Raw genomic sequence first — 18,232 nt, forward strand, 5'->3', positions numbered from 1 at the left:
ACTCTTAACTATCTAAAGATTGTAGGGGTTGTTTAGAAGGGCTGTGGTAATTCTCTCTCTTTTTCCCTTAATTTAGTGGAACCAATTTATGATGTAGATGCTGACAAAGGTAATTCGCCTTGCAGTCCATAGGATTTTACCATAACATAAAGAACATAACAGGCACTTGTTCATGTGTAGGACTGATTGATTCCAGCCCAGCCACAGGCCAGTGATTATTATTTGTCTTCAGAATACACATATGGATTTATGATTGATTTTTACTTTAAGCAATAGGATACATAGAAATAAGAAAGAGGTGGGGGCTTCCCTGGTGGCGCAGTGGTTAAGAATCTGCCTGACAATGCGGGGGACACAGGTTTGAGCCCTGGTCCGGGAAGATCCCACATACCACGGAACAACTAAGCCCGTGCGCCACAACTACTGAGCCTGTGCTCTAGAGCCCACGAGCCACAACTACTGAGCCTGTGCTCTAGAGCCCGTGAGCCACAACTACTGAAGCCTGTGCACCTAGAGCCCGTGCTCCACAACAAGAGAAGCCACCGCAGTGAGAAGCCCGCGCACCACAGTGAAGAGTAGCCCCCCCCCACAGCAACTAGAGAAAGCCCACGTGCAGCAACGACCCAACGCAGCTAGCAATAAATAAATAAATTTATAAAAAAAAATAAGAGGCATTTATGAAATCAGACATATCTAGTCTTTAATTCCATATCCCCAAAGTATTTAAGGAATTGGATTTGTTGGGCAAGAGTGAAACATGCCAGCCACTCTGATGCATGGCTGACTCTCTGTGGTGATTCCTCTGTGATCACTCTTACATTGGGTGAATGTATACCTGTTGATATTTCAGATGTATCCATTGTAAACCTCAAGTAAACTAAAGCTTTAGTCAACTAAAATATTCCATGCACCTTAAATGTTTTAAATTACCTTGGTAAGGTTGTTCATCATAGAAAAACACAGGTAATTTAAAAAGCCTGTCACCTTTGATGTACCTACTTATTAAAATTTTACAGTTTGTTTTTCCAAAGTTTTCCAGATATGAGGGTGTTTCTTACAGAAACGGGATCCTACTATACCTACCTCTTTGTAGTGGTTTTTCACTTCTTTCTAGGTCAAATGCATCCAGTATAACCTCTCTGAGGTGAGACTCTGTCAGTCCACTCCCTCCTGTGTGGCACCGGGAGGCCTTATTCCCTCCTGCTGAGTTGGTCAGATGGGCTCTCCTTGTGCAGAGTTTGTGTGGTGGATGTTGGCCTATGTGGCCCCCACCCATATTCTGATGTGCCTCCTGTAGGGGTCCCAGATGGGAATTTCTGCTGAAAGGAGCCCATTACTAATGGGAATGTGTTATTTCCATCTGTGTTTTTTCCATTTCCACAAGAGCAAGAAAAATACCAGGCCCTTAGATCGTGTTTAACCGCTGTACAGCTTTCCATTGTATAGACATATTATTTCCAGTAGCCCCAGATTGCTGGGCAATAATTGTTTCCTACTTTTCTTTATTACAATCAGTGTTGGAATGAACTCTGCATATCTTTGAAAAGGAAGAGGTTGATGGTAAACAAAAGAAAGCTAATGTGAGATGTGACTGGATTATCATGTAAGAAACAAAATTATTAGATGTTACTTATTCAAGCAAAGATTTCCTTTTTCTTGTTAATTATTGTGAGGCGCTATTTCAATTATATTTTTATTAAGTTTTGGTACTTCTCCTTGAAGTTGCCTTCTTTTTTTCAAAAATCAAAGTGTAGTACTTTTCAGTACTTGGCTGAACAGTCAAATAGTATGGAAAAGCTATAATGAAAAGTAATTTTCTCTTGTCCAGCTTCTTCTCACCCAGGCCCCTCCCTAGACGTAAACCTTTTATTTTTTCTTAGCTATTTATCTTGGCAGTTACCTTTAAGTTTTAAAATATTTATGATTATTTTACTCTGCCCAGGCTTACGCATTCTAGACCTTGTCCTGACTTCTGCGGCAGGTTAGCTCTCGCACTCCCGTTTCACACATCTTCAGTCCTCAGATACTCAGGAAGCGCCTACTGTGTGTCAGGCACTGTTCTAGGATTCATCAGAAAAGGAGTCAAAATCTGTTTTCTCGGAGTTTACTTACATTTTCTCAATAAAACTTTTAATTTAAAATGATCACAAACTTCCAGAAAAGTTGGAGAGCATTACAGAGAACTTGATGTTATCCTAAACCATTTGAGAATAAGTTGCCGACTGGAACGCCCCAGCTCTCCCCAATACTTGAGTGTGTTTTTCTTAGAAATAAGGGTACTCTCAAAAATATTCACAGTACAACCCATCTAAATCAGAAATTAACGGTGATACATTGTGATCATCTAACCCTCAGCAACCCTCAGCCGGTTGTCCCACTAATTCCTTTGTGGGAGAAAGATGCAGCTCAGTACCACTTGGTGCGATTCCCGGTCTCCCTCGGTCTGCAGCAGTCATCAGTCTTTCCTGGATTTTCCTGACTGTGACACTTTTAAAGATTATGGACCAGTTATTTTGTAGAGTATCCTCAATTGTGGCAGATGATTTCCTGTTTCCAATTACATTGATTTTTGCTCTGATTTTTATTCCTTTTTCTGCTTACTTTACATTTAATTTGCTGTTCTTTTCTAGTTTCCCAAGGTGGAAACTTATATTATTAATTAAAAATTTTTCTTCTATTCTAATATAAACATTTAACGATATCAGTTGCTCTTTACTGCTTTTGCTGAATCCCACAGATTTTGATAAGTTGTATTTTTATTTTCATTTAGGTAAAAATGTTTTAAAATTTCTCTTGATTTCTTCTTGATCTCTATATTATTTAGAAGTGTGTTGTTTAATCTCCAAGTATTTTGGGATTTTCCAGCTATCCTTTTGTTATTAAGTTAGTTTAATTCCGTTCTGGTCTGAGAGCATACATTGTACAATTTCTGTTCTTTTAAGTTTATTTAGGTGTGTTTTATGTGGTCTGTCTTGGTGTAAGTTCCATTTGAGCTTGAGAAGAAGGTATAATCTGCTGTAGGATGAAGTAGTCTAGATATCAATTAAGACCAGTTGATAGGTGGTGCTATTGAATTCAAATGTACTCTTAACTGATTTTCTGCCTGCTGGATCTGTTCATTTTTGATAGAGGGGTGTTGATGTCTCCAGCTGTAACAGTGTTCTCATCTATTTCTCCTTGCAATTCTATCAGTTTTTGCCTCACATATTTTGATGCTCTGTTGTTAAGCACATACACATTAAGGTCTGTAATGTCTTTTTGAAGAATTGGGTCCTTTATTATTTTATTTATTTATTTATTTGGTTGCGCTGGGTCTTAGTTGCAGCAGGCGGGCTCCTTAGTGGTGGCTCAAGGGCTTCTTAGTTGTGGCTCAAGGGCTCCTTAGTTGTGGCACACAGGCTTAGTTGTGGCATGTGAACTTAGTTGCTGCATGGATGTGAGATCTAGTTCCCTGACCAAGGATCAAACCCCAGCCCCCCCTGCACTGGGGGCACAGAGTCTTAACCACTGCACCACCAGGGAGGTCCCTGGGTCCTTTATTATTATATACTGCTTCTATCCATAATTTTCCTTGTTCTGAAGTCTACTCTGTCTGAAATTAATACAGCTACTTCAGCTTTTTTTTTAAGCTGTAAATTTTTTTATCGAGGTATAGTTAGTTGATGTACAATACATATAAGTTTCTAGTGTACAACATAGTGATTCACAAGTTTTAAAGTTTATACTCCATTTATAGTAATTATAAAATATTGGCTGTATTCCCTGTGCTGTACAACATATCCTTGTAGCTTATTTATTTTTTATGTAGTAGTTTGTACCTCTTAATACACTACCTTTTTTCTTGTACCCCCCCCCACTTCCCTCTCACCACTGATAACCACTAGTTTGTTCTCTGTATCTGTGAGTCTCTTTCTTTTTTGTTATGTTCACTAATTTTATTTTTTTAGATTCCACATATAAGTGATATAATATAGTATTTGTCTTTCCCTGTCTAACTTATTTCACTAAGCATAAATCCATCCATGTTGCTGCAGATGGCAAATTTTCATTCTTTTTATGGCTGAGTAATATTCCATTGTGTGTATATGTGTGTGTGTGTGTGTGTGTGTATGTATGTACACACACACACACACACACACACACACACATATACACCACACTTCCTTTATTCATCTGTTTATGAACACTTAGGTTGCTTCCGTATCCTGACTGTTGTGAATAATGCTGCTGTGAACATTGGGGTGCATGTTTCTTTTCAACTGAGTGTTTTTGTTTTCTTTGGATATATACCCAGGAGTGGAATTGCTGGATCATATGGTAGTTCTATTTTTGGTTATATATATTAAAAACTGTTTGTTTCCTTTGCCTTAGGAGACAGATTCAAAAATGAAATATCGACTACTGTATTGTGCTATACAGTAGGACCTCATTGTTTATCTATTTTTTTGGGGGGGGGCATGCCACAAGGCTTGCAGGACCTTAGTTTCCTGACCAGGGATCAAACTCGTACCCCCTGCAGTGGAAGAGCAGAGTCCTAACCACTGGACTTCCAGGGAGTTCCCTGTTTATTTTATATATAGTAGTTTATATCTGCTGCTCCCAAACTCCTAATTTATCCCTCCCTCCCCCTTTCCCCTTTGGTAACAATAAGTTTGTTTTCTATGTCTGTCAGACTGTTTCTGTCTTGTAAATAAGTTCATTTATCATATTTGAGATTCCACATATAAGTGATATATGATATTTGTCTTTCTCTGCATGACTTCACTTAGTATGATAATCTCTAGGTCCATCCATGTTGCTACAAATGGGATTACTTCATTTTTTTTTATGGCTGAGTAGTATTCCATTGTATATATGTAGCCCATCTTCTTTATCCATTCATCTGTCAGTGGACATTCAGGTTGCTTCCATGTCTTGGCTATTGTAAATAATGCTGCTATGAACATTGGGGTGCATGTATCTTTTCGAATTAGGGTTTTCTCCAGATACACACCCAAGGGTAGGATTGCAGGATCATATGGTAACTCTGTTTTTAGTGTTTTAAGGAACCTCCATACTGTTCTCCATAGTGGTTGTACCAATTTACATTCCCACCAACGGTGTAGGAGGATTCCCTTTTCTCCACACCCTCTCCAGCATTTATTGTTTCTGGACTTTTTAATGATGGCCATTCTGACAGGTGTGAGGTGATATCTCATTGTGCTTTTTTTTTTTTTTTGGCTGTGTTGGGTCTTTGTTGCTATGCGTGGCTTTCTCTAGTTGTTTCAAGCAGGGGCTACTCTTTGTCCTGGTGCATGGGCTTCTCTTTGAGGTGGCTTCTCTTGTTGCGGAGCATGGGCTCTAGGTGCACAGGCTTCAGTAGTTGTGGCGCACGGGCTTAGTTGCTCCACGGCATGTGGGATCTTCCCGGACCAGGGATCACACCTGTGTGCCCTGCATTGGCAGGCGGATTCTTAACCACTGCACCACTAGGGAAGTCCCTCATTGTGCTTTTGATATGCATTTCTCTGATGATTAGTGATGTTGAGCATCTTTTCATGTGTCTGTTGGCCATCTGTATGTCTTCTTTGGAGAAAAGTCTCTTTAGGTCTTCTGCCCATTTTTTGTTTTTGTTTTTGTTTTTTTGCGATACGCGGGCCTCTCACTGTCGTGGCCTCTCCCGTTGCGGAGCACAGGCTCCGGACGCGCAGGCTCAGCGGCCATGGCTCACGGGCCCAGCCGCTCCGTGGCATGTGGGATCTTCCCGGACCGGGGCACGAACCTGTGTCCCCTGCATCGGCAGGTGGACTCTCAACCACTGCACCACCAGGGAAGCCCTGCCCAGTTTTTAATTGGTATGTTTGTTTTTTGATGTTGAATTGTATGAGCTGTTCGTATATTTTTGAAATTAAGCCCTTATCAGTCATGTTGTTTGCAAGTATTTTCTCCAGTCTGTAGGTTGTCTTTTGTTTTGTTGATGGTTTCCTTTGCTGTGCAGAAGCTTGTAAGTTTAATTAGGTCCCATTTGTTTACTTTTGCTTTTGTTTCCTTTGCCTTGGGAGACTGACCTAAGAAAACATTGCTAGGATTTATATCAATCTCTGTCTTTTATTTGGTATATTTAGACCAATACCGTTTAAGGTGATTATTGATTTAGTTGGATTAAAATCTGCCAAACTTGTTACTATTTTCTGTTCATTGCCTTTGTTTTTTGTTCTTGTCTTCCACTTTTTGTCATTTGTAGCTTTAATTTAGCATTTTATGTGATTCTGTTTTCTTTTTTAGCATATCAGTTTTACTTCTTTTTTCACTTTTCTGAATGGTTGCCTTAGATTTTGTAATATACATTTACAACCAATCCAAGTCCACTTTCAAATAACACTGTACCTCTTTACGGGTAATGTAGTACCTTATAATAACAAAGTATTCCTAATTCCTCCCTCCTGTCCATTGTATCGTTGTTATTCATTTCATGCATTCATAAGTGTACATAGGCGTGTGTGTAATTTATGTATATTTATATATTTCTATATGTATATGCATAAGTAATTAAATACAGTGTCACTATTATTTTGAACAAACTTATCTATTACATCTATTTTCAAAAAACAATTTTTAATTTGCCTTCATTTATTCCTTCTCTAATGTGCATATCCTCAAGCTCAAATATTCTTTCCACAGATGAGTCCAGTCTACTAATAAGCCCATCAAAGGCATTCTTCATTTCTGTTAGTGTTTTTGATCTCTAGCGTTTCTCCTTGATTCTTCTTAGAATTTCCACGTCTCTGTTTATATTACCCATCTGTTCTTGCATATTGTTTACTTTTTCTTTAGAGCCCTTGGCATATTAATCATAGTTGTACTAAATTTCTGGTGTAATAATTTCAGCAACCCTGCTGTGTCTGACTCTGGTTCTGATTTGCCCTATGTCTTCAAACTGTCACCTGTTTTGCTTTTCGGTATGCCTTGTAATTTATTTTTTTGTTTAAAACCAGACATGATATACTGGGTGAAAAGTAGGCCTTTAAAGATAGGGTTGTAAGATGTAGAGGGAGGGTAAGCGGTCTATAATGCTACGATTAGATCTCCATCTTTGGGAGCCTGTGCCCCTGGGCTGTGACCTTCACATGTGCTTTTCAGTCCTCCACCTCTCCTGCTTTAGGGGGGACAGGATGGCTGGAGGGGGTAGTTAGATAGAGTGGGGTATTTCCGCTCCCCCAAGGCGATTAATCTCTGGTAAAGCCCCAGTAGTTTAGGCTCTGGTTAGTTTCTCCCGAGGCCCAGCCTTGTTGAGAACAGAATGTGCTGACATATTTCAAATTGGTTAATTTTCCCCTCCCTTACTGGCAGCCCCAAGGGGATTTTTATATGATCTTCACGGTGAGAACCTGGTAGAGTTCCAGTAGGTAAGATTCACAGAAGTGCTGGGGGCCTCCTGGAATTGTTAACTTACTTTCCCACCCTGAGCCTCCAGGAAGTGGTCAATTACAGTTCAGATTTTTTCCTGCTCCAGTGCAGGTTCCTGTGGAGATTTCTGCTAACATCAGTTGCGATTCTCTGTCTCCCGCGTCTGTCTCTCCAGTTGTGGGGGAAGAGGTTTGCCCTGCAACCTCATTTTTTAGGTCAGATCTAATAAGAGTTGTTATTTTTCAGTTGGATTAGCTTTTTACTTATTGTTATGATGGAGTGGTGAATTCCAAACTCCTTACATGCTGGAATCAAAACTGGAAGTTAAATTGAGTTTTGAAATGTAAGATTTCAAAGGGAGTTTGGAATTCACCACTCCATCATAACAATAAGTAAAAAGCTAATCCAACTGAAAAATAACTCTTATCATATAATAACAATAACAACAAATAACAATAATCAAATATAAGATTACAGCATTTATTTCTTCATGGAGATTCTAATCACTTTTCTTTTTCCTGCTTGTATTATCTATCTTTATTGACTCCTTAAGTTGTTCCAGGTATTATATATCTGTATGACTTGAATCTTTTTTTTTTTTTTTTTTTTGTGGTACGCAGACCTCTCACTGTTGTGGCCTCTCCCGTTGCGGAGCGCAGGCTCAGCGGCTGTGGCTCACGGGCCCAGCCGCTCCGCGGCATGTGGGATCTTCCCAGACAGGGGCACAAACCCATGTCCCCTGCATCGGCAGGCGGACTCTCAACCACTGTGCCACCAGGGAAGCCCTGACTTGAATCTTTTAAAATTTATTAAACGTGTATTATGACCCAGAATATGGTCTCACTTGGAAAAGGCTGTGTGTGTACTTGAAAAGAATGTATGTTCTGCTGTTGTTGGGGAGAGCATTACATAAAGGTCAGTTACGTCATGTTGGTTGATAGTGTTGTTCAGGTCTTCTCTGTCTTTATTAATTTTTTTTTTTGTCAACCCATCTATCAACTACTGAAGGACGGATGTTGATATCTCCAACTTTGCAATTGTTTTATTTTTGTCTCCTTTCAATTCTATCAGTTTCTGTTTCATGTATTTCGAGGCTGTTACTTAGGTACGTGAAAGTTTAGAACTTTTATGTCCTCTTGATGAATTGATCTGTGTCATTATTAAATGACCCTTTTATCTCAGATAATATTCTTTAATCTGAAGTCTGCTTTGTCTCAGCTGGGGCTGTCATCTGAAATACATATAGTGGCCTTTCCATGTGGTTGCTTGGGCTTCCTCACAACGTGACGGCTGGGCTTCAGAAGTGAGCATCAAAGAGAGCAAGTCATAAGTATGTGACGTTTTTGTGATCTAGCTTTGGAAGTCACATAACACCCCTTCCATGTTTACAAGCCCACCCAGGCAGTCGGGAAAGGAGTATGAGCCCATCTCTCCATGGCAGAAGTGTGAAAATCACATTGTAAGAACAACATGTGTTGGGAGTCATGTTGTGACCTTTGCAAAATAGATTCTGCCAAGTTGGGAAAATAAATTATGGTTAATTTTTAGCCATTAAAGGAATTTATAAAACATTTTTTAATAATAAGGTTGAAACAAGATTTTTAAATTTAATCCCCTCAAGTAAAGTATAACACAAAATCCTATTCCATAACAATTTTATATATTAAGGTTTTACAATAGTACTTTTTTTTAGTATCCTTTTTTTTTTTTAAGGTTTTTTTTTGGGGGGGGTGCTGTGTTGTTGGGTCTTTGTTGTTCTGCGCGGGCTTTTTCTAGTTGTGGTGAGCGGGGGCTACTCCTGGTTGCGGTGAGTGGGCTGCTCATTGCAGTGGCTTCTCGTTGCAGAGCATGGGCTCTATGCACCCAGGCTTCAGGAGTTGTGGCTTGCGGGCTCTGGAGCGCAGACTCAGTAGTTGTGGCGCATGGGCTTAGTTGCTCCGCAGCATGTGGGATCTTCCCGGACCAGGGCTCGAACCCGTGTCCCCTGCATTGGCAGGTGGATTCTTAACCGCTGTGCCACCGGGGAAGCCCTAGTATAATCCTTTTTGTCCTATTTTCTATTTATTAATAACACTTTCTAAGATAATTTTTATTACTATTTGTATTTTGCAGATACAGCTATAAAGTATAATACGGATTCATTGAGAGATTCACCCAAAAAAAAATCAGAAAAGAAACAACAGTGCGTCTCCTTAAAAGATGTAAATAAGGTGGTCTTTTTAAATGTTCATTAAATACAAAGTTCATGTAATGTTCATTTTAGAATATTCTCCTTTAAAATCTACTAGGAACCAAAACTATGGCTATGATAGTTTCATTCATGAAAAAATATAAGTTTACATGTTTGCTCTGTTTCAAAAGAACAGGGTAACTCCAGCTCCTCCCTTGTCAAGTCCTTGTTCTTTTTGTTGTTGTTGTTGTTTAATTTTAGTAGCTTAACACAAAAAACCTTTGTTTTGCAGTCATACAATATGCGTTCTTGAAGCTGGGGGGATGCTCTGCTCCGTATAACCCTTACTCAAGGACCTGGGTTCATCACCTAGAACATCATAATCGTAGTGGCGGGGGGTAAAGGGAAAAGAGAATTGTGAACCTGCTATAAAGTCCTTCTACCCAGAAGTGACACATGTCACTTCTGATCACTTCTGATTATGTATCATTGGTTAAAGAAAGTCATATGATCATGTAACTGCAAAGGGTCATAAAAGTACATTCCTGCTGATTAGCCAGAAGGAGAACTGGAAATAATTAATGACCTGCAATGTATACTGTTAACTCCCAGAGATATTACTAAGTGAAAAGAAAAAGCATGCTTTATTCTTCATGTTAAAAAACATGTTACAGGACTTCCCTGGTGGCGCAGTGGTTGAGAGTCCGCCTGCCAATGCAGGGGACATGGGTTCGTGCCCCGGTCTGGGAAGATCCCATATGCCGCGTAGCGGCTGGGGCCGTGAGCCATGGCCGCTGAGCCTGCACGTCTGGAGCCTGTGCTCCACAACAGGAGAGGCCGCAACAGTGAGAGGCCCACATACCGCAAAAAAAACACAAAAAACAAAAAACCATGTTATATATACTATATACTCTTGAAATGCATTGAGTATTTCTGGAAGTCCATGTTGAAAATAAGGAGATAGCTCTAGGTAGGCATAGAAAACCTAGGTGGTTTAATTTTCTTGAAGTCTTAATTTTCACTGTATATGATTTTGTATTTTATGTATTTCATAGCAGACGCATGTATTATCTAGTAAGGGTTTCCCAAAAGGAATATGTGAGTCCGGAAGAGACTTTTAAAAAATTACTTAAATTGGGGCTTCCCTGGTGGTGCAGTGGTTGAGAGTCCACCTGCTGATGCAGGGGACGCGGGTTTGTGCCCCGGTCCGGGAGGATCTCACATGCCGTGGGGCGGCTGGGCCCGTGAGCCATGAACGCTGAGCCTGCGCGTCTGGAGCCTGTGCTCCGCAACGGGAGAGGCCACAACAGTGAGAGGCCCGCGTATCGCCACACACACACAAAAAAATTACTTAAATTTATAAAGATTTAGTAATCATGGCTTATAAATAAAATTTCCAAGTGGGAGACACTTTTAAACTCAAATCCTTGTTCTTGGCTTACTGACCACTCTACAAAATTGGGTATTTATTCTCATTTTAACAAGGGTGTAAAAATCTGGAATTATGGGACACTCTGATAGTTAAGGTCAAGTCTAACCTGTCCCTCCAGGTCTTTTGAAAAGACAGGTGAAAGTAATTCCAGGACATTTTAAATACTGATTATATGAAAAGGCAACTGCCTGCTATTTGGACATTTCAATCTAGTGGTTATAGCAGTGGCATAATCACCCAGCTCTCCAGTTCTTGGTCTCTTCATATCTGTGTTGCCTGAATGTTATCTGGAATGGTTGTCTATGAGAATAACTCCCATGGAATTTTGGTTCCTCAAGAATGTATATCATGTTAGCATAATTATTCTTTCTGAAAAAAATTTTTTTACAGTGTGCTGAGTCTTCAGTGTATTGGCCAATGAAAAGAGGCATAACCACGTATGCCGATCCAGATACACCAGCAGCAAGGTATGATTTGAAAACCAGTGTAATTGACTAGAGACTTAAGTATAATATTGTTTTATACAGCATTCTAAAAGATTGATGATAGAAGAATATTCAATTTCAAAAAAAGAGTGACCTTGGAAATATCGATGAAACATATATTAATTTAAAATTAAAATGTTTGACAACTGGCTAGCAGCACCGTTGACCAAAAAGTGGTACTGATTCTTGTCTCCTTGTTACCTTATCAGACAAAGTTGTGTCTGTAAGGCAGGTCCAGTGACACTGTCTTGATGTAAAGGATGCGTAAATGTGGGCCAGATGGCAGTTCAAGTTGGTGGAAAGCAAAGAATGGTCTGTTATATTTTTGAAGATGAGCATCAAAGGATCTGTCCTCATCAAGATCCATGTCAGTGATACTAATGAGATCACAGAAAGGATGTATTGTAATGTTATACATTTCACATATAGTGTAAGATCTTAAAATGGGAAGCTTCCATTTCTCCCCTTCTGAACTTTATGCCAGTGTTGTCATACATTTTATTTATACATTTGTTATAAATGCTGGAATCTATTATTGTTTGTATTTAAGCAGTGATTTTTCTTTTAGAGGGATTTAAATAAATAATAAGAAAAATTATATATTTACCCACGTAGTTACCATCCATGCTTTTCAGTTTTTGTGTAGATGCAGATTTCCATCTGGTACCATTTTCCTTCTACCTGAAGGACCTCCTTTACTATTTCTTGTATTATGGGTCTGCTGGTGATGAATTCTTTCAGCTTTTGTATGTCTGAAAAAACATTTTAGCTTCATTTAAAAAAAACAAAACCTTTGCAAGGATAGAATTCAAGGTTTAAATTTCTTTTCCCCTGTGTTTTAAAGATGTTGCCCCACCATCTGCTTGCTCATATTGTTACCAGTGCAAAATCTACCATCGTCTTTTTTCTTTGTTCCTCTGTGTGCAGCATGTCTTTTTCCCCTGCTTTTAAGATGTTCTCTTTATTGCTGGTTTGAACAGTTTAATTATTGTATCACGTGTCTTGGTGTAGTTTTGCTCACGTTTCTTATGCTTGGGGATCATTAGGGTTCTTCATTTGTAGGTTTCTGTCTTTTCATCAAATTGGGTAAGTATTCAGCTGTTATTCTACAAATATTTTTTCTGCACTCATCTCTTTCTCCTCTCCTTTTGAGACTCTTATGAGACAAATGTCCCTGAGGGTCTGTTCATTTTTGCAACCTTTTCTTCTTGCTGTTTGTCATATTACTAATTCTGCTGATCTATGTTTAATTGACTCTTCTGTCATCTCCATTTTGCTACTAAGCCCATCCAGTGAATTCTTTATTTGATGTATTATATTTTATAATTAAATAAAATTTTTATTTAATTTTTTTCTAATCTGTATTTTTTTTTGCTGAGAAGAAAGGAGCGTTCTTATCATGCCGTTCAATAGTGCTCCCCTTTCCTTTTCTTATGGAGCGTGGTTATAAGAGCTGCTTGATAATTCACACTTCTGAGCTGTGCTGGGGTTGGCACCTGTTGATTATCTTCTCCCTCTACAGTGTGTCTGATTTTCCTGATTCTTTGTATGTCAAGTAATTTTGGATTGCATCCTGGATATTTTGAATATTATGGTAGGAGACTCTGGTTTAGAATCCTCTGGAGGCTGTTGACTTTGTTGTTTTTGTTGTTTGTTTTAGCAGGAGGTCATCGCTTCCTTAAGGTTCAGACCTCAAACTCTGTCTTACTTGCCATGGGTGGTGATTGTGGCCCTGTTTCTAAGTCTTTGGTACACTGCTTTGGGTCTGTTCTGAATATGCTCAACTTGGGGTGAGCGTGGGACTTCTTTTGGGGCCATAAAAAGAAATAAGGGATTCCCCCCCCGCCCCCCGCCACCCAGCTCTCTATCTCTTTTTTTTTTCCCCAGGATTTTCCTCACATTCGCCATTTTGTAGATGCTCTCTCTCTGTTCCTCTGACCAGGTAGATGGTTTCTTGGGGAGAAGCTACCATGCAGTTCTGTGTGATTGGGGCTGCTTGTGTAACAAAATAGCAATAGAAATAAGAGAGGAAAAATGAGGGGGGTTTTCCTTGTACAGTCTTTAGACTACTGGGTCCCTGTTTCCTGGTTCCTTAGAGGGAGGGAGAAGTTTTCTCTCAGGGTTTTAAGTGACCGCACTGCCGTTACCACTGCAGCATGCAGCTCCGTGATCAGAGCTGCCCTTGGGGCAGGGCCAGGAGAGGAAGAGAAGAGAGAAGTCGGGATTCCTTACATCTTCTGGTTTAAGGCCCTTCCCTTTTCTCTGGCTTGAAATACAGTCGGCCCTCCTTATTCACAGCTCCTGCATCCGCACTGACACAGGTCCCTTGGGTACGGAGGGCTGACTGTACTGCACCATCTTATATGAGCATCCGTGGATTTCAGTATCCGCAGCGCTCCTGGAACCAGTCCCCCGTAGATACTAAGGGATGACGGTGGAGAGTTTCTCTCAGGGTTTTTGATGTCTGCATCTTCTACGCCATTCTGCAACTCAGGCTGCCCTCAGCTCAACACCAAGGGAAAGCCAGGAAACTCTCCATAGCTCTGGTGGCTTTTCACGTTTTGACTTCTCTCCGCTGTAGTTGCGTACTTCGTCCCAAGTTTCTAGTTGTAATCAGTAAGGAAGAGAGGATGTAGTGGGCTTGCTCACTCTTGGCAGCCCAGGACTGTCAAAATGGTTCTCATACTCAAAGGACTCAGTTTCAGTTCTCACAGAATTTACTGAAGTTGATCAGCTTATTCCAGTGGAACTTCTTAAATTGTCTCCCAGAAAATGACGGTATTTTGAGGTTGGGGATAAATGGGTTCAGAAATTTTAATAAAAGTTTTTGATTTCTAGTGCTTTATGTCAGAAGTCAAATGAGAAACCACTTAGATTGGCTGAGAAGAAAGGATACAATGAGAAGAACGTCTGTGTGAAGTACGGATTTTTTTCTTGGCCTAAATTTTTAATTGAAATAATTGTAAACAACAGTATAAGCAGGAAGAATTGAAAATATGATTTTATTATTAATTTCAAACCTGCATTCCCATAAAGTAAATAAATATATACACACACACGTTTTTTCTTTTCCATTTGCTAGAGTAGATTTTTCTGTTTAAAGCTTTGTTCCACTGTAAATAGTCATTCTCTACCTCCTGTTCCTGATTCTCTTGTCAAGTGAACAGTTTTATGAAACAAATTATATATAGTCGATCTTTTGGGGCTATTGATTTTATATGGGTTGGTGCTTGCTTTCTTCCCAGTTTTCTGACGTTAAATAGATCTACCACCTGCTGGAGAAACTGTTTAATTATTTGCAGTGTAGAACTTCAGGATTTTGGGGGGTTTTTTGGTCCCGCCAGATTCACAAAGTATTCACTTACAAGGTGTTAACAATAGAGTGATCACTTCATTTTATACTTGTTTAGTCCACAAAATATTTTCCCACCCATTTTTATGACTTCTTACCCTGCTAGCTTAAAAACGCTCTTACGTTCCCAGTAACTGTGGCTGCTCTCAAACCGCCAGAGTGACAAAGTGTTTGAGACAGTTCAGAAGTGGGTGGGTTGTACTGCCTCCACTAACTGGCCTGAGATGACTGGGGAGAGCGTGTTGACCCTACAGCCATTTTGGTGTCCCGACTTCCCAGAGGCCACTCTGTGGCCCTGTGATGTCCCCTTGCCCAGCAGGAGGTCCTCACCGTGTCCAGGGCCGAGGGCTCTGAAGGCCGCCATGTAGCCCGTGGATCTGTGGGTGGCTGTTAATGTACCAGAGTTGACATCCTCTTACCCAGGCATCCCTCCACCTAATACCTGAAAGTTGTGGTGCTACAAGAAGTTATTTTCCTTGGAACCAAAGACCTTGGTTATCCATGCAGCTCATTTCTTTTAGCTACATGCCCTTTACTTAGAACCCACTGGTGAAAGGACATCAGTTATTCCATCAGTCTGTGGTGGGTTCCAGGGAACCTTGAAGTGATGAAAGATCGAACAGCAAAAAAAGGAAGGAGGCAGTGGGTTTCTTAGAAGAAACATGAGATGACCTAGTGATCATGCAGTCTTTCTCCATGTCCAGAGCAAGTGGTCCTGGGATTGGCAGTGCTGTGTCCACAGAGCAGGGCCCAGTGGGGGAGGGAGAGGGGGCAAGCATGAGACTGGCAAGACCCCATGGCCCCTTATGTAGCAATAGACAAGGCAGAACAGAACAAGCAGGAATGTCATAGCCATGCCTTGGGAGGCAGAGTTCATTTTACCTCTGTCGAGGAAGAATTAGAATAGTAGCTCAACTGAAGAAATATAAACACTCCTTTCTTCTTCAAATTATCCTTTTATTTTACAGATTATTGCAGTTTCTAAATCCTGATCATTTGAGAGCCGATGGAATCTCTGATCTGCAGCAGGTATGGCAAACACCCGCAAGAGAAAACTGTTTACTCTTTAAATCCTTCCCCTTCCTCCCTCAAGATTTGAGATATGAAGAGAAACTCCTTGCATGGAGGACTTTACCTGAAGATATCCTTTTAGAAATTATCTAATGAATTATTGCTTTAGAGACATGGCTCTTTTGGGTAATGGATAATCTTCCTTTTATTTTGGTAATTTTGGTGGGTTTTTATAAGCATATAAACTTAGGGTTTTACTTGGAAACCAAACTCTTATAGCTTCTTTATTTCCATAAAGTTCTTGGTATTCTGTGCTAACACCACAGGGCAGAGCCATCTGACATCTGTGTTCTTAGTTGCAGAAGCTGAAGTCGGGCTCCCGGCAGCCCTTGGTCGTTCTGCGGACCAGGGTCGAGCCCTGCTTGTCCATCAACACGGCGCCACTCTCGGCAGACCTGAAAAAGGTGACGGGGCTCAGACCAGGCTTGTGAAGGAGGACTGACCTGCCCTAACATAGAAAGATTTTTAATAAAACAGTTTTAAGTTTGCATTTATATAATTTCTTTGCTTTTGAAATTTTCTTTTAAGATTTTATTATTAATTTCTCATTTATTCTTAAAGTCGAGGTTAACTTCTTATAAGTGAATAATTCTTTTGTGGAGAAACCTAAGTGCTTTTCTGAAATAAGTTTTCAAATGCGCCTCTGAAAAGGGGCTTAGAAGGGGCACAAGTAGTCAGGGCAGTTAGAATGTACTTCTTGGTATTCTTTTCAGAATTGTGTTATAGACCTGTGGTTTCACTCATCAGTTTAGATCATAAATCTTTATCTACTTCCCTCTTGATATTGAAAAAAAGTAAAAACAAAAAAACTACAAGGATGAATAGAATGAGAGCGGAGCCTTTATTGGACAAGAAATTTCTACAGGCTTTTGGAAGATGGAAAAGAAGCAGCCAGGATGGCTGACCACCTGAGGAAGGAGTGACACGGGGAGGGCAGTGAACTCCCTGCCTTGTTTCCTGAACATCTTCAGCCAGTTTCTCAGGAACGAGATTGGAGGCTCTGTTTGGAGAAACCGAATGGCCCTAGAGAATGACCTTGCGGTGATGCTGTTTTCGAATCCTCTCAGTAAAAATGCATGCTCGCTGCCTGTCTCCTTGCAGTGATGTGACGCTCACATGGTGATGAGCTCTGCCCTGCCTGCGGATATAGTCAGCTTTCAGTGTCCTTCATGTGAGCAGACATCAGGGATCCTTGGACGTTGGAAGAAAGCCTTAACCTAGGGGAAAAAAAAAAAAAAAAGACCAAAACAAACTCTGAAAGAAACAAACAATGTAAGGAGTGGAAGAAAACATTAGAAAATAGATATCCTCAGAGATAAGAGAAGATATTGCTTGGATTTAACAATAATAGGGTGCTACTAAAAACAAAAGGAACAGTCAGATAAAAAGGACTCTTAGAAATTAAAAATGCTACAGAAATAAAAAAAACAGTAGATATGAGAGGTAAGATAGAAGTTAACAATCAGAAAGTAGAACACAAAGACAAAGAGATGGAAATGGGGGGGAAAAGAGAATTTGAGGGTCAATTTGAGGTCTCGTATCTGAGTGGGATTTCTAGAAGGAATGACAGCAGAGGACCGAAAATTCTGAGAATAACACATGGACACTTTCCTTACTTAATGGATATGACTTTCTAAATTAAGAGGGTTTGCTGACCGGAGACCCAGCACAACCGAGGAGCAGGAGCGTAGACACGTTGCTACGAAGCATCTGAACTGGAGGGATTCAGAGATCGTGAAAGCTTCCAGAGAGAAGAAACCCATCCCACGGCGGGGTCAGGAATCAGAATGACTTCAGACTCTCCCACAGTTGACCAGAGGAGCAGTGACTCCACAATTCTCGTGAAAAGTTATTTCCAGCCTAGAGGTCTGTACTCAAACCATTACTGAAGTGTAAGGATAGAATGAAGACATTTTCACACGTGCAGAATCTCAGATTTCCTTCCCCTGTACCCTTTGTCGAGAAGCTACCGAAATTTGTGCTCCACCAAACCAAGAAATTCAACCGAGAAAGTTGCAGCAAAAAGGGTGATGTTGCAGGGGAATCCCAGTCCCGAGTGCAGCTGGGGTTCAGGGCCGGGGGATGAGACCTTCAGAGAGAGGACGGTGCTGATGAGTTCAGCCTGTTGGCAGATCTCATCAGTGTGGCTGGAGAACTCTCCTCTGTGGAACATTTGGGAGGTTTTGATGACAGCGAATTACATAGAAAAATAAGGAAACAAAGGCAAGTTTTTAAAAAACTTTCTAAGTGGAGCTGATGCACCAGCAGTTTATCAGGAGGAAGAGAAGCCACGTCTTTGCTGTGGTGAAATGTTAAAGCACCTCGTGCTTCAGCAG

At 40.4% G+C, this 18,232-nt stretch overlaps 1 protein-coding gene across 7 annotated transcripts in view; it reads left to right on the forward strand.

The window, feature by feature from the left end:
• TDRD12 (tudor domain containing 12) overlaps positions 1-18,232 on the forward strand; it is an 82,953-nt gene that overhangs the window by 30,201 nt on the left and 34,520 nt on the right. For 5 of the 7 annotated variants that reach the window (XM_079908771.1, XM_079908772.1, XM_079908768.1 and 2 more), the window contains 6 exons: positions 77-109; positions 9,499-9,596; positions 11,379-11,455; positions 14,312-14,392; positions 15,794-15,854; positions 16,193-16,300. In XM_079908771.1, coding sequence (XP_079764897.1) covers positions 77-109; positions 9,499-9,596; positions 11,379-11,455; positions 14,312-14,392; positions 15,794-15,854; positions 16,193-16,300 — 458 coding nt within the window. The remainder of the gene's footprint in view (positions 1-76; positions 110-9,498; positions 9,597-11,378; positions 11,456-14,311; positions 14,393-15,793; positions 15,855-16,192; positions 16,301-18,232) is intronic. The other 2 variants (XM_079908770.1, XM_079908769.1) reach the window with 2 other exon arrangements.

The sequence above is a fragment of the Stenella coeruleoalba genome, assembly GCF_951394435.1.
Source record: "Stenella coeruleoalba genome assembly, chromosome: 20".
Lineage (NCBI taxonomy): Eukaryota > Metazoa > Chordata > Mammalia > Artiodactyla > Delphinidae > Stenella > Stenella coeruleoalba.